The 15,431-nt window shown below is 47.8% G+C and overlaps 1 protein-coding gene across 1 annotated transcript in view; it reads right to left on the bottom strand.

Moving 5' to 3' along the window:
- Nucleotides 1-2,858: 2,858 nt before the first annotated feature.
- IL17RD (interleukin 17 receptor D) overlaps nucleotides 2,859-15,431 on the bottom strand; it is an 83,746-nt gene continuing 71,173 nt past the window's right edge. The window contains 5 exon segments of the mRNA XM_031952296.1: nucleotides 2,859-6,688; nucleotides 7,738-8,458; nucleotides 8,460-8,636; nucleotides 11,500-11,684; nucleotides 13,822-13,932. Of these exon segments, the coding sequence (XP_031808156.1) occupies nucleotides 6,576-6,688; nucleotides 7,738-8,458; nucleotides 8,460-8,636; nucleotides 11,500-11,684; nucleotides 13,822-13,932 (1,307 nt within the window). The 3' untranslated portion in view covers nucleotides 2,859-6,575.

The following is a 15,431-nucleotide window of genomic DNA, read 5'->3' on the forward strand; positions in this document are numbered from 1 at the left end:
ATAAGAAAGGCAGGATCAGTGGTGGCTCTTTTCCAGGAGGAAAGGACCCAGCTGCTATTTTTCCACAGCCGAAAACAAAAGGAAGCCAGTTTCATTTTCTCTAAGGAGCCCTTCTGAACAAAGTCGTTCCGGGCTGGAAGGGTGGCTCAGAGAAGAGCCGTGGTTATTGGTTCTACCAGTTGTAGACCGTCCTTCTCTGAAAAGCTACATGAGGGTGCCCAGCCACGTCTGCAAAAATCCAGGTGCTGCCCTTTCTGAAGGTGAGTGTAGACCCCTCTCCTAACCCCACAGTTCTGAAATCTGAGGCAAAGGGATTTACTTACAGTGAGGCTGCTCCCTGTTTCCATCTGTCGGGAGAAGGGAGATAATATGGCATTAATAACCTAACACCTCATCGTAATTCCCAATTTGGCTTACAAAGCTATTTTGCATGTGCTATCAGAGAAAGCACCGTGAGATGTTTATATCACATTATGTTGTGTCAGATTGAGAAATTGAGAGCTCCTTATCTGCATAAACACAGGGCATTCTGGGAGATCATCCAGAAGCGCATTGGGCACAGGAGTGCATGGGTCGTTAATTGTGTATGGCCGGCTGGTGTCAGATATTCCCAACCATTACCCATTGGGCCAATGGAGTTCCACAACATGGTAAAACATGGGGGGAGGGGTCGAGTTGATCCATGATGAAAACTAGGCTGTAGGTTTACTTGCCTAAACACAGAGACCTGGGGACTGGAGCCGCCGGTACTTCTATGAGGAGATGCCAGTGTGGGTTTGGTTCCACGCCAGGACCATCATACAGGCACCGTGTTGCAATCCTAAGGCTCACTCAAGAGCCAAGCTTTAGCACCCATGGCCTGGGGAACGCCATCCCACCCCTGCCCCCGGGAGCTCAGTCTTCAAAGAGACCAAGCTCCATTCGAGAAAGGTGAGACTACAAAATAACAAGACTAAAGTGACTTGCTTTCCAACAGATTGCTTGGATACTGTGAATAAAAAAAGACCCGAAGAAATGGCACCTTTGAACATTTTTCAATGACTCAGTCGGGATCATTTCAAAATCCTCGAGAGAAGAACGAAAATACCCACAGCAAGTTAATACTAAGAATCAATGTTCTCTTTTACCAATTCTTCTTAAGCAAAACTCTTCGGAAAAAAGAAGTACTACCAGCACCCCCTGGATATAGCCCCCTAGGGCAAAGTTCTGATTGTCTCAGCTTAGTTACAGCTCTGATATTATTCAAGTGAGTTCCCTTTCAAGTGACAGAAATTGTAATTCCCCTATTGACTCCTCCTCTAAATCTTCCACAGGGGGTCCACAAATATATACAGTGAATTAAGAGCAACACTCTAGGACTCTTTTTCTTTCTACACACACACACACACACACACACACACACACACACACACACACACACACACACAGAGTCTGTCTCTCTCTGTGACCCCAGCTTGTCCACAAAACTTCCTTTTCTACATGTCCTCCTAAATAACCAGCTTCTGAGGCAGGCAGCAGGACCAGTTCAGGTCAGTAGCTTATCCACACCAGCAATCTTGTTTTCATATTGATTTAACCTACTAGTGAACTCCTTTCAGTGATAGTAACTTTCTGTTAGGGAGGGGAGAGTAAGAGTAAATATGAAGTCTACGGCCCCCAAGAATGTGATCCTCTGATCCCATCGCTCCATCATTATTTCCTCCCAGGGGATGTGTTGACCCAAAGGCAGCTCTGGTTTTAAATCTGAGAAAACAGACACTTCCCCAAGACTCAGACAAGTCTTAGAGAATATAAAAAATGAAAACAAAAAGAGTTAAGATTGGGAAATTGGAGGGCAGCTAGATGGTACAGTGGATAGAGTGGCAGCCCTGAAGTCAGGAGGACCTGAGTTCAAATCCGACTTCAGACACTTTAAATATGTCCTAGCTGTGTGACCCTGGGCAAGTCACTTAACCCCAATTGCCTCAGAAAAAAGAAAAAAAAGGAAATTGGATAACTGGAATTTTTTTTTCAGTTCCGTTTGAAATTAGACTTCCATAATGAAATTTTGTTCATGTTAAAGCAACACAGATGTGTTACAAAAAGGATGCTGCCAACATGAATAAGCAGCAGGAGTTCCCCCCTAAATTAAAATCACAGGTGTGGACCAAATCAAATTGAATTCCCAGAGCATCAGAAACATCCATGTTTCACATAAAGCATCAAGACCCATTCCCAAACCAAAGGGAACCTTTTAAAACGATCTGCTCTTCTCAATAAAATACTGAGGGTCTTCACTGGCACATTAACCGACTCTACAAGATACTGCGCCAATGAGCCGCATGTCTCGGGTGATTTGAAAACCCACATAATATATCGCTGTCTTCTATAAATAGCTTTTGCTTAAGCTGCCTCCATGTCCTCTTGAACCCAGAGTCAGTCCCTGTCCCCATCTTTAGGTCTTCAATGTTTGTTTAGCACAGGTAAGAAATTACCTAACAAGGGCAAAAAAGGCATGGTTTTATCGTGCTGAATTTGGGTTTGCAAACCTATCAAATCTTCAGCAAATCTATCCTGACTGAAGGTGTTTAAATTTGCCTTTTTCTCACTGGTGATTCAAGACACTTTCTAGAAATATGCTTACTGACTGTGGCATTTCTTTTGGAGATTTCATATATTTTGGCCACTCACGTCCTGGGGGATGATTCCTGCTCTTCTACATTCATATCCAATTTCTAGAAATCTTGGATGTAAGATTTTGGTCAGAAACATTTGGATACAAAACCCCCATTCGGTCAGTTAGTAAGCAGTTACTAGCTCCCTGGGACGTAGCGGAGTGCCAGGGATACAGAAATGGTCTCTGCTAACATGGCACGCTGCAGTCGTTTGCTTTGTGTGAAACTTTGATAGGAACTGTCCCTTTGTCAGTGTGTGTTTCATGAAGCATCCTTGGATTTGGAGAAGACAGAAGATATTCCATCTTGCAGACAAGCAGGGCAGCAAAACTGATTCTGGAGGCCAGCAGGAGGGGGAGGGAGTGGATCTCTTTCAATCAAATATAGCTCTTTACAGAGGAAACCTGTTGCTTTTCATCAGGCAACTTGAGCCTATCCTAGCAGCTGCACACGGTCCCAGATTGGATGCTGGAGAAGAGATAAGCACGTTCCTGTAACTGGAGGCTACCAGCTGCCTGCACAAAGCCTGGGATGATCGTTTACATTAGGGAGCACTTGGACACAGACTCTTCTCCCCAGGAGTTTACGACTTAAACAGCTGTATTCCTTGCACATGGGAGACGAGAAAGTCTGTCTCCTCTTCTTCTTCTCTCTTGTTCGGGGCCAGTCCCAGGGGAGGAAAGACGGTTCTCTTATTACTCTGGATCTTTCTCTTTTCTGCTGGTTTTCCCACCTAACACTGTCATGAAGAATGGAAACACCCAGTCCTGCTTCCCAAGATGGCAATAATTCAATATTATCAGTGATCGCAACAACGCTATCGCCGGGGAGTCAATGTCTATCTGAGCTTCTCCCGAGATACTGCAGCGTATATATGATTCAGTGACAAATACTAAAAATAAATTGTGGTCTGGAAAATATAAATTATATCAAGTTCTTTCAAAGCTAAAGATCTTGCCTATAACCTGACCCTTCCAAAGCTGGTTCTTGCCTTCATGGCTCAAAGCCCCATTTTGCAGGGTAGAACATGCAAATGGAGTCTTTCCATGAATCAGGGAGAAAAATGTTCTAACTGGCCCAAAAACATCTTTGTGGGAAGGTTATTGGTTTTAAAATTCTTAAAAGTCACTGAATCTAAGTGTGTTGCTTTCTTTAGCAACAGCAAGGGAGAAGGCGGAAAAAGATGGAGAAAGAGAATCATTTACACTATCCTTAAAAACAATTGTCTGGGGCAGCTCGGTGGCGCAGTAGATAACAGCACCAGCCCTGAAGTCTGGAGGTCCTGAGTTCAAATTTGATCTGACACTTAATACTTCCTAGCTGTGTGACCCTGGGCAACTCACTTAACCTCACTTAAAAAAAAATCGACTCAGTTCAAGCACATCCATTCATCAGCTAACTCAGTAATAACAAGACATCCTGGCATATTCTGTGGAATTTCCACTCTGAATATTGGAGGGTCAACAGTTTTAAAACCTGACTACAGACCAATGCTGCTTTTGGCACGATTATGTTGGTGTGGTCGTGACGGGGTGAACCGAAGGCCCGGGAATACCAAAATCTGACGCTGGACGCTGAAGGCACAAAATAGTCAGGCGCAGACAAACTTAAAAACTCACCCACACAATGATCCCCCATGATTCTGGAGGGCTGACGCTGCCCACTGCCTGACAAAGAGGTGATGGACTTGGGGAGGAATGAGACCTTTAATTTTTAGACATGGTTGAAGTAGGAATCTGTTTTACTGAACTATGTATGTTTGTTAGGAGGGTTTTTTTTTATCTTTTTATGCCTTCACGGCTGGAAGGGGGAGAGGAGATGGATGGAAAAAAATATTAAATAAATCTTTTAAAAGAAGCAGAAGAAGAAGGGCCTTCCCGGCAACACTCTGTAATACAATCCTAGAGACGGCTTGTGAACCAGGGCTTCACTATAAGCAGGTCATGCCGGACTCGTCTCATTTACTTTTTTTTGGCACCAGTACCCAGTTTATGCCATAGGAATGCCAAAGAAATGGAGTGTTTAGGTGCCAGCAGAGCATTAAATGAGTTACGCTCTCCAGCTCAGCCGTGTGGGCTGGATGGAGGTATAATTGGACAGATCTGGGCCCGGATGAGTTATGAGGGCTTAGAGAATGGGGAAGGTGGAAGGCCATGGGAATATACCCATGGCCCTTTTGTGACTGGCGGATACTTTTTTAATCAGAGGAAGGTATAGAAAGCACCCTCGGCAGACTGGCGGATGGTGCAAGACTGAGACAGACAGCTATTGCACTGGATGATGGGATTCAACAAAACCTCAATATGCTGGAACAACGGATGGGCTGATCCAAATAAGTGAAAAATGATTAGAGATAAAGTTGGATAGTAACTGAAAAAAACAGCTTCCTGAGCCCAAGATAATGAGCTAAGATGAGACAAGAAATGGTTTTGGTGAAAGAGATCCAGGGAGCATGAGTTAACAACATGACATCGGAACAAGACAAGCAAATGCTCTCCCGGACTGTGTGAAGGAGGCTAGTGCCTCCTGTGCTCTGCTGAGAGAATACCCGCTCTTAAGGGTTCCCTTCCGAGGAAGGACATGGACCGGCAGACACAAGGGGGCAGCCCAGAGATGAGAAGGCCCGAGATCACGCCATACAAGGATGGGTCAGAGGAAATGAAGAGGCTAAATCCAGAGAGAAGGAAATCCAGGCTGTCTGAGCACAGGAAGGGTCGTCCTGGAGAAGAGGGATTAGCTTTGCCCCCTAGTAGAGAGGAGGACTTGGGTTTGAAGCCAAGAAAAGTTTGCTGAGATCTAGAGCTGACCTAACGTGGGGTAGGCTGCTGTGGGAGGTGGTGGGCTCCCTCTCACTAGTGGTCTGCAGGAAGACCAGATGGATGAGGTCTTGTTGAGAAAACAGTAGAACTAAACTTGGGTCCATAAAGGGTTGCATTATGGGACCTCTGAGGCCCTTCCAACTTCGAGACTGCCATCTCAATAAAACAAACACATGTCCACATGACCTTTCACTTAGTGGAATCACAAATGAATCACGGATTGAAGGGAAACTTAGAGGATGGTCACGTACAAGTTCCTGACACACATTTCTGAGTGCTTCTCAATCTCATAAAGTCACAGATCTATGACTGGGGGAGAGGTTTCAGGAGCCATCTAATCTAACTCACATACAAGGACTGAAGTGCAGAGTAGGGACTATGGGTCACACGGGCAGTTAGTGACCGTGAATCCAGGCCCCCAGACTCCACACTCAAGAATAAATTCTGCTAAACTGTATTCCCTTTCCAGATTACATTTTTACAAGATTGTGTGTTTATGTGTGTGTGTGTGTCTGTGATTACATAAGTGAAGACTCCCGTACCTTTCTTCAAATAAACATTTTCCAGAGACTGAGTAATCATGCTAGACACAGAAAAAACCCGTGTCTATAATTCCATTAAAGTTTTTCTCGCATCAGTCATTTCAAGTGAAAATCCACATCTTTCTGTTTTTGCTAAATCCAGCCCAATGGCTCTAGAAGCGTAAAGAATTCGGAGCCCGATTTCTCTCCCTCCCTGAATGCCGTTTCTTTTCCAACACCTCCTTCCTTATGCCGCGTTGGAGACGCAAGGATGGGTGATAAGCATAAAATGGTGGGGATGTGTGAACGTGGACAAAGGAGAGTTAAAGTGGGGAAGGGGCATCCTGCGCTTCTGGGTTCCCCGGCGAAGCTCTCGGTAGAGTCTGTGGATGAGGGGTCTTACCGAACCCAAGGGTGGAAGGAGGGGGACTAGCACTGGCCAACGGCTCCCTCGACACATCCCGACTTGGGGTTTTCGTTCCTTCAAGTAGGCGAGGGGGCAGGGAGCGGGGCAGGGGGCTGACATACAGGCGCTGTCCGTCGTCGCTAAAGTGGCAAATGCATTAGAAACCTCGGGAGGGTTATAACGGGCCAACCACCGGGAGTTCATCGGTGAAGCTGTGCCCACTGAGTCCAGCTTTACACGCTCCGGAATCGAGGCACTTGGAAGGGAGGATGGGGGGCTCCTCTTCACCTGCAAAGAAAAGAAAAAACGAGGAGGGGCACAGTGAGCCGCGCTGAAATGACTTGTGGGTATTTTCTTGTTCCTGAGAGTGTAGCTGTTCTGTCTCTGGACTGCCAATACCGAGGGAAGTATCTGACACAATGAATTCATCTTATTTTAAATTATATTATTAATCTCAAAAATATCTGAATGACTGTCGTTTCCCTCCCGACCCTTCCAATTACTTGCTATATCCATGCATCTACTTTGTGCGCATAGACACAATCCGTAGGGGGGGGGGGGGGCGCCCGCGCTACTTTCTTCCCAGTAGAACGTAAGCTCTTTAAGGGCAGGGCAGGGCTCGGCAGGGGGCCTGGAACATAGTGCGAGCTACTAAATGCTCCCTGAGTGACTGGCAGATGGGGCACTGTCTGAGGAGCCTCGCTCAGGCCTGGGGGGGATAAGTGCGGAGTAAGTTCTGGCCCGGGATGTCGTTGAAAGAAGGTTTCCAGTATAGGCCAAAATAGGCTCGGATTCTTCCCCCTCCGGGTCTGACGTCCCAGCTTCCATCTTTGCGTCACCGTCTCCCCTAATATCTGAACTGAAGCGATTGCGGACAAGTCCTTTCCCCCCCCCTCCCGTTTGCCTCAGTTTCCTCATCTGTAAAACGGGCTGGAGGAGGAAAGAGCAGCCCCCTCTGGTGTCTGGAGGAGGAAACAGCAGCCCCCTCTGGTGTCTGGAGGAGGAAACAGCAGCCCCCTCTGGTGTCTGGAGGAGGAAACAGCAGCCCCCTCTGGTGTCTCTATCGAGGAACCTCACAAAGAACAGGACACCACTGAAAGGGCTGAACGAACCCTGGAGATTAATTCTGCGCCTCATCTCCCTCCTCGCAGACTCCGCGGGCCTTAGGGGCGGCGGCTGCTCCGTGTTCTTCCCGGGCCCCCGAGAGCTCCCGGTGCGGAAGTCCCCTCCAACCACAGGCCGAGGCGCCCGCACACGTGACGCCCCCTCGCGGGGGACCGAGGTCTCCCCGCCCCCCCCCCGGCCCCGCCCCCTCAGTGCGGCCCAGCGGACCTTACCTAAGCCCGAGGAGGAGGAGAGGCTCCCGGCGAGGGACGAGGTCTCCGTCGGGTCTAGCAGGAGCCCTTCCATGAGGGGCAGGGAGAGCTCCGAGGACGGCCCGGAGGAGTCGTAGATGCCCGAGTCCCGGGGCACGTCGGGGGGCGCGGCCGCCTTGGCGGCGTGCAGCAGGGGCCGCAGGACGCAGCTGCCGTCGGGGCCGCCCCGGGCGTCCGCGTCTTCCTCCAGGCTCAGCCGGGGCAGGGACTCGGCGCCCTCCGCCTTCGGGTAGGGGGCGCCCTCGGCCGCCGGCCTGCCCGCCGCCTCGTGGAGCGCCAGGCCCGAGTCGAACTCGGCCGTGGCGGGCTCGGGGAAGTGCGGCGCGGGGGGCGGGAAGGGCAGCAGCTGCTTCTCGAACCAGTCGGGCTCCCGCGCGATGAGCTGGTGCATGTTGCAGATGGCCACGTAGAGGGCGCGGCCGGCCTTGCTCCGGAAGTAATTCCTCTTGCTGGGCGCGCCGGCCTCCGGGGCGCCCCCTTGCCGCGAGTGCAGGTGGGAGCAGAGCTGGGGCAGCTGGTCCATGAGCTTGTACTTGGCGCTCAGGTCCAGCACGGCCGGCACGTCGCCCTCGCACGAGTAGTCGAAGTAGACGGCGATGTACTTGGCCCGCTCGGCCGGGCTCTGGCGGGCCTGGCGCAGGCGCGCCGCCACGGCCGCCACGGCCGCCACGAAGGGCTCGCCGCCCTTCGGCCTCCCCGCGCCGCCCCGCCCGCGGCCGGCAGCCCCACTTCTCCACGAAGTACTTCATGCCCTTGGAGCACACGACGATGACGAAGTGCGCCTCGCGGAGCTTCTGCGCCGCCCACTCCTTGTGGCCCTCGCGGCCCGGCCGGAAGTCCTCCCAGAGGTCCAGGGCCACCTGCGGGACAAAGGCAGCCTCGGTGGGCCCGGAGCCACTTCCGGGGGGCCCAGAATGCACCGCGCGGGGCGGGGAGGGGACGGAGGATGGGGGAGAGGAGAGAGGAAGAGAACAAAGGGAAAGGGAAGAGGAAGAAGGGGAGAAGAGAGGGGAAAGGAGGAAGGGAGAGAGGGGGAAAGCCGAAGAATAAAAGGGAGGAGAAAAAGAGGAAGGGAAAAAAGGGGGAAGGGGAAGAAGAAGAGGGGGAACAGGAAGAGAAAAAGAGGAAAGAGGAAGAAAAGGGGGGAAAGGGAAGAAGAGGGAGGAAAGGGAAAAGAAGAAGAGAAAGAGAGGAAGGAAAAGAGGGGAAAGGAGGAAGAGGAAGGGAATAAAGGGCAGGGGAAGGAAACATGGATGGAAGGAGGCCGGTGCCGGCGGGACTCTCCCAGGCTGGCTCAGACTTTAGACAATTGGAGACAAAACTACGGAATGTTTCCAAAAAAGCCAACCTTGAACTTGGATATTAAAACCTAATTAGTTAAAAAACAAACTGTCCAGTGGGGAAAAAATAAAAACAAAGGCGTTCCACCCAGGCTGTGGGAGCCATATCTGTGTATCAATATCTGTTTGGACCTGGACCCTTGATAATCCAGCCAGACGTAGGCCATAAAGCCAGGGAGGGAGCTCTCTAGCGTATTTGTTGACATGGTCACTGGGGTTTGTTTGGATGAACTGCACTTCTCGGTTGTTTTGTTGGGGAAAAGGGGAGAGAAAATAAACGGCCGCTAATTAAAAAGCAAAAAGCCCCAACCCAAGGGCTTGCTTTGTGCCAAGAACTGTGCTGAGTGATGGGATAATCCACACAGAAGGGGCAGAAAGGCCCTGCGGGCAAGGAGCCTATATTCTAATAGGAGGAGACAAGGGGTCACTCCCTGAAGTGGCAGGGGCTTCAATGCCCTTTGGAACGGTGGCCGGTGCATCCCTGTGCTAGGAGCGCCGGCTGCTCATCCAGCCTCTGCTCTGACCTCCCTTTGGAGAAACCCCCCGATGCTGCTGCCTCCCCTTTCCCCACCCTGAAGTCCTAACTGTCATGTGGTGGGAAGAGGTCCTGGATTCGAATCCTGCCTCATACCCCCTTCCTATACAGCGAGGTGGAGCCATTTCCCCGGCGTGTGAAAAATGAGTCGACGTCCCTCTGGGGTCTCCCAGCCCAAATCTAGGGTGTCATGTCCGAGATCCGGCCCAGAGCACGCTACCGTGGAGGACCCTCACCCAGTCTCAGACTGATGCATGAGTGAGAGAGGGGTCGCAGTCTGAGCCAGCGGAGGGAGTCCCCCATACTGACATGTAAAACGTTTATTTAACGATGACAACTTTTTTTAAACTTCGAGAAACTCCCCACAAGGAAACTCTCGCTCACTCTACAACTAGCCCAGGGTCACAGAGCAAGGATGTTTCAGAGGCAGGATTTGAACTCAATTCTTCATGGAGAACGCCACTAAAACATGCCCTTGTATCTCTCAGGATACAGAAAATGCAGCAACTTAGTATTTCATGGTGTGGATTTAAGAAAAAGGAAGCATGACCGGAAGTCACTGGTGTTTGCTTTTCCAGCAGGAGAAGAAGATCCAATCCTGGTCTCCGTCCACAATAGACTGTGACCAGAGACAGGCCATTAACAGCCCAAATGCACCACATCCTGCCACATACAGAAGAAGCCTCGGGGGATATTTTTCTCTCTTGTCTTTGTCATACAAGTCATTAAAAACCCACAGAGGGGGAAAGCGACTTTCTGTTTCTCCTGGAGTGGATCCGGCCATCCCTGGCTGGCTCCCTCAGTGACCTCCCCGCCACATCTGTCAAACAGCTGGCCGGGCTGCAAGGCCCCGATGGTGCGAGTCTCGGAGGTCAGGAGGCCGTGTGTGTTTGGTGGCCAGATGAGGTGAGGGAGAGGAAGGAGTGTTTGTTGGAAGGGGACTGCAGGAACCCAGTCCTGCTGCAGACTTGGCCCAATAAACCAAACCCAGGAGGGGAACGGGGGAGAGAAAATAAATGACCCCTAATTCAAAATTAACAATTCAAAAATAAACAAATGGGGGAGACTTGTGGGTGAGTTATCTGAACACGAGGGGGCAGTTTGATGACGTGCAGTTTTAAGAGGAAAACAGCAGTGTTGACTCAGGGCTTTGAAATTCTTCCTGAGTCATACAATTCCTGGAAAATCTGGGCTGAAGGGTGGGGTTGGGAATGGCAGCTAGCTTGGAGTGGTCCTCGGAAAGGGCCCCGAGGCTGGCTCCCAGACTCCTTTGTGACATGGGCCCTTTTGGCAATCGCTACAGCCTATGGACCCCTCTAGAATAATGGTTATAAAATGCCTAAAGTATCAAAAGGGAAGCCAACTACAGTGACACAGTTGTTTAAAATAGAGTCGCAGACTGTGTGAGAAGCCCTACTCTGAGATCCACGGCAGTGTGGCCAGATGGGAGCATCCGTGGGACCGTCAGGGGGCCGAGGCAGCATGGGTACCACCTCCACAACCTGAGTCTCAGAAAGGTGCAAAGAGTATGTGACTTATCCAGAGTCACACAGCTGTTGTGTAGGCGGGACTTGGACCAGCTCTCACAGGCTCTGAAAGCCAGCTCTGTCCCCTGATCCCTGTCTGCCTCTTGTTGATAAAAGCCACACCACCGTCCGACTAGCAACGGACAACTGATTTTTATACAGCACCGGGGCAATCGCAGAGGTCGCCGGGCTGACTCTGGATCGCACCCGCAGATGCCACTTTCCGAGAAGGGGATACAGCAGCGGTCATTTCAGGAAGGACAGGGCCGGACTCAGACCCCCCAAGAAGGCCACCCCTGCCCCAATCCCTGCTGTCCCTTACCTCGCAGCCACAGAAGTCCTGGAGGAAGTAGGCAAAGCACTGGATGACGGTCATGTGCTTCTGGCAGTCCTTGCTGGAGTAGCAGATGAACACTTTGGGCCGAGGATGGAGCCTCTCCCCCGGGGCCGCGGTCGTGTACGTGGAGGACTCCGAGCTCTCCTCATCTAAATGTGAATATATATTTTCTAAATTGAAAAAGAAGATACAGTTGGCACCCAAAAGCAACACTTCTCCTTCCGCTAGGACTAACAACACGAGCTTGTCCGTGCCGTGGAATATTGCACGGATTTTCAGCCTTTCTCCCTGGAGTGATCACTTAGGCTGATTTTTTTCCCAAAAATGTTTGTAAATCTCTAAACATGCTATTTGTGAATGCTATATAATGTCTGGGGTGGGGGGAGGAAGGAAAGTGATAAGTGATGGGGATGAGAAAAAGGAAAACACCAAAATTTATTTAAATTTATTTAAAATTTGTTGAATTTATTAATTTCTTTTTAATATATAACTTTTATATATAATATATAAACAAATATAAATTTATTAAAATTAAATAAAAATAAATTTATTTAAATATAAAAGAGCAGATAGCTCAAGTTTCCTCCCATCCCTCCACCCAAACCCCACAAGTTTCACATGATTCCCCCATGATTAATTGGTAATGAGTGAGTAAGAGAGACCAAAAGTGGCAGCAGAAGAGTGCAAAGACTGCCACTGGCCACCAGAGGGCGCTGGTGCCCACCACTTTCTGAAGAACTTTATGATGGAACATGGAACTACTTCTGGCTGAGAACTTTTGAGTCCGACATCCTTTCTTTCTGAAAGTCAGTCACAAGTGGGCCATGGTTCCCATACTCACTAAAACCAGGCTTCCCCCATGTCAGAATGAGCAGCATCTATGCAGCTAGGAAGCAGGAGCTTTGGACCACATTATGTCAACTACCACTTCTCTGTTGTCCCATCCAACTGTACTTCCAGTTAATGCAAAAATGCAGTTATTAAACCCCTACTGTATGCAAGCCACTGGGCTTATAAAGACATAAATGAAAAGGACCATGCCCTCAAGAAGCCGAATGAGCAGCATTTATCTGGATAGGAAGCAGGATCTCTGGACCACATTTTAATTGTCAGATACTATTTTTCTGCTGTCCCATCCAGCCATACTTCCATTTAATGCCCAAAAAGCAATTATTAAACACCTTCTGTATGCAAGCCAGCCACTAGGCTTATAAAGACAAAAATGAAAAGGTCCACCCTCTCAAGTGTGGGGAACATTACATTCTCTACCTCCTCATCTCAGCCTCTTAAAATTCATAACTTTCTTCAAAATTCAGTACAGGGGCCACCTCCTCTAGGGAGCCAACTTGATGCTCCCATTGCTTCTTCATTTTCATATTCTTTCCCTTCTTAAATAATTTTATATTTCCTTATCAGCAGACATGATTTTTACGTCTACAGGAAGTTATATTATTGTGGATTGAGTGCTGGGACTGGAATCAGGAAGACCTGAGTCTGAATATGGCCTCAGACACTAGCTGTATGACATTAAGCATTCACTTGATTTGTTTACCTCAGTTTCTTCTTTTGTAAAATGGGGAAAATCACAGCATCTACTTCATAAGGATTAATGCTAGCAAAATCAGTACAGAGGGAAACATCCCCAAGTGTGCTAATAATCCTTGGGAACAATTAATTCTGTGCTAAATATAAAATCAGCCTCAGAGTATATACAGAGTTCTCATTTTCAAATGCATTTCTGTTTTTTAAAAGTTCATGGTGTATTTTTTTTAAACATCAGTCTTTTGCTGGGCTAGTGAGCCCTCCTGCCTCCAAATTAACCAAATGGCAAGTCTGTATGGACCACTTCACACCACAGCCTTCTACCTCCCACACTGGGATTCTACTTTTAAAATCGATGATGGTGATCACTTCCCATTCCATCAAGTCCAAAGCCCTTTCCTCATAGGAGACAGATGATGCACAATTTTGAATTTTGTTTGGACCAGTGATGGAAAATCTCAGGTATGAAAACTTTCTCCCCCATTAAAGCTCAGCAACTGAAGTCTTAAAGGGCTCCCCATGGCACCGAGAGTTTAAGAGAGCTGCCCACAGTCACAGAGCAGGTGTGTGTCAGGGCAGGACTCAAGCCAAGGTCAACTGGGCTCTAAGACTGGCTCACTATCGGGCTCTCTCTGCTCGAGAGAGGAACTGAGTGATAGCTGTGACTTCCCAGGGCAAGCTGACCTTACAGGCAAGGGGCTCAGCGATCTCCCCAGGGCCCCCACTCCATCCCTCCCTGAAGGGCAACACCAACCCAACAGGTACCTTGCTGCTTCTTGCGACACATCACGGTGAAGAGCGTTGCAAAGGCAGAGATAACGACCAACGGGACCGTGATAGCGATGGCCCGGATGGGCCCGGCCCAGGGAGAATGCACTAGGGTTCAGAAAGAAAAGAGAGCTCTCAGATATCGGACACATGGCCAAGGAGATGGCGCTTGAGATCAGTCTTGCTGCCCACCGCCAAGTCTGCCCACTTCGCTGGAGGGTTTCAGACCCCAAAGCTCCTCACAAACCAGGGAGGAATGAGGTGCTATTATTATTATCACTACTACCATATCATCACCACCATCGTTATTATAATTTTCATGGTTATAATAATCACCATGGTAAAAATTATCATTATAATAGTCATTTTAAAAATTATCATTACCGTTATTATCATCATTATAATAATCATAATCACCACAATAACTATCATTATTATACTATCGACATGATCATCATCATTGTAATCATTATTATAATAATTACAATTGTAATTATGTCACAATTATCAATGATTATGATTATCATTGCAATTGTTATAACTATTATCATTGTGATGATAATTACCATTATAATAGTATCACCATTATAATAATTTTTGTCATCATTATCATAATCATCATTGTGTTTATCATCATCAATATCACCATCATAATGATCACAGTATAATGATCATAATCACATAATTATCAACATTATAATCATTACCACTATAATCATATCATCATCATCATTATTATTATTATCACAATAGTTATCACTGTCACGATAATGATGACTATTGTAATTATATCATCATTACAATAATTATTAACATTATTACCATAATCATCATAACTATCATTATTATAATTACCATTGCAATTATTACCATCGAGATCATCATAATCATAATTATCATCATCATCATGATTCCACTTTTGTGGATGAGGAAAATGTATCTCTGGGTGCTAAATAATAGTGTTAATTAAACTAACTCAATTAGAGGTACTCTGCTATCCCATTTGAGGCCACCAGATGGCAGAGAATTCCAAAACATGAGTTCAGAGTCTCCTCCAAGATAATTGCTAGCTATGAATGACCCTGGGAAAGACTTTTAAAGCCTCAGTTTCCTTATTTTAAAAGTGGAACAGGGTTCTTGTGAGGGTCAAATGAGATAACTGTGATAATAACGTGGGGATTTTAATATGAGAAAGATTACTTTGCAGAAATCTTTGTTCAGACATCACCACCATTATTAATGTTATTATTACCCCCAACTCCCGGAAAAACCAGTTGACAACATTCATCTATTGGCGCTTAGCTCTAGAGACGAACAGGACCTAAGGGATCATCCAATTCACTCCATCAGCTTACAAATGAAGACAAAGGGTGAAGAGTCCAAGAACACAGCTAGTAAGCAGCAGAATCAGGATTTGAATTCAGGTCCCTGACTCCAAACCCATTGTCCTTTCTACTGTGCCATGATGGGTGCAGCTTATGCACGAGGATTTACAGAGACCCTTCAAATTTTTGATACAAGAACCAAAACAGGCCCAGGAGAATCTGCCAAGACAATAGGTAACTTTGGGGAACTTGTCCTAGAAGTTCGGAGATAGAACGGAAACT

Source organism: Sarcophilus harrisii, chromosome 1 (assembly GCF_902635505.1).
Source record: "Sarcophilus harrisii chromosome 1, mSarHar1.11, whole genome shotgun sequence".
In the NCBI taxonomy this organism is placed as follows: domain Eukaryota; kingdom Metazoa; phylum Chordata; class Mammalia; order Dasyuromorphia; family Dasyuridae; genus Sarcophilus; species Sarcophilus harrisii.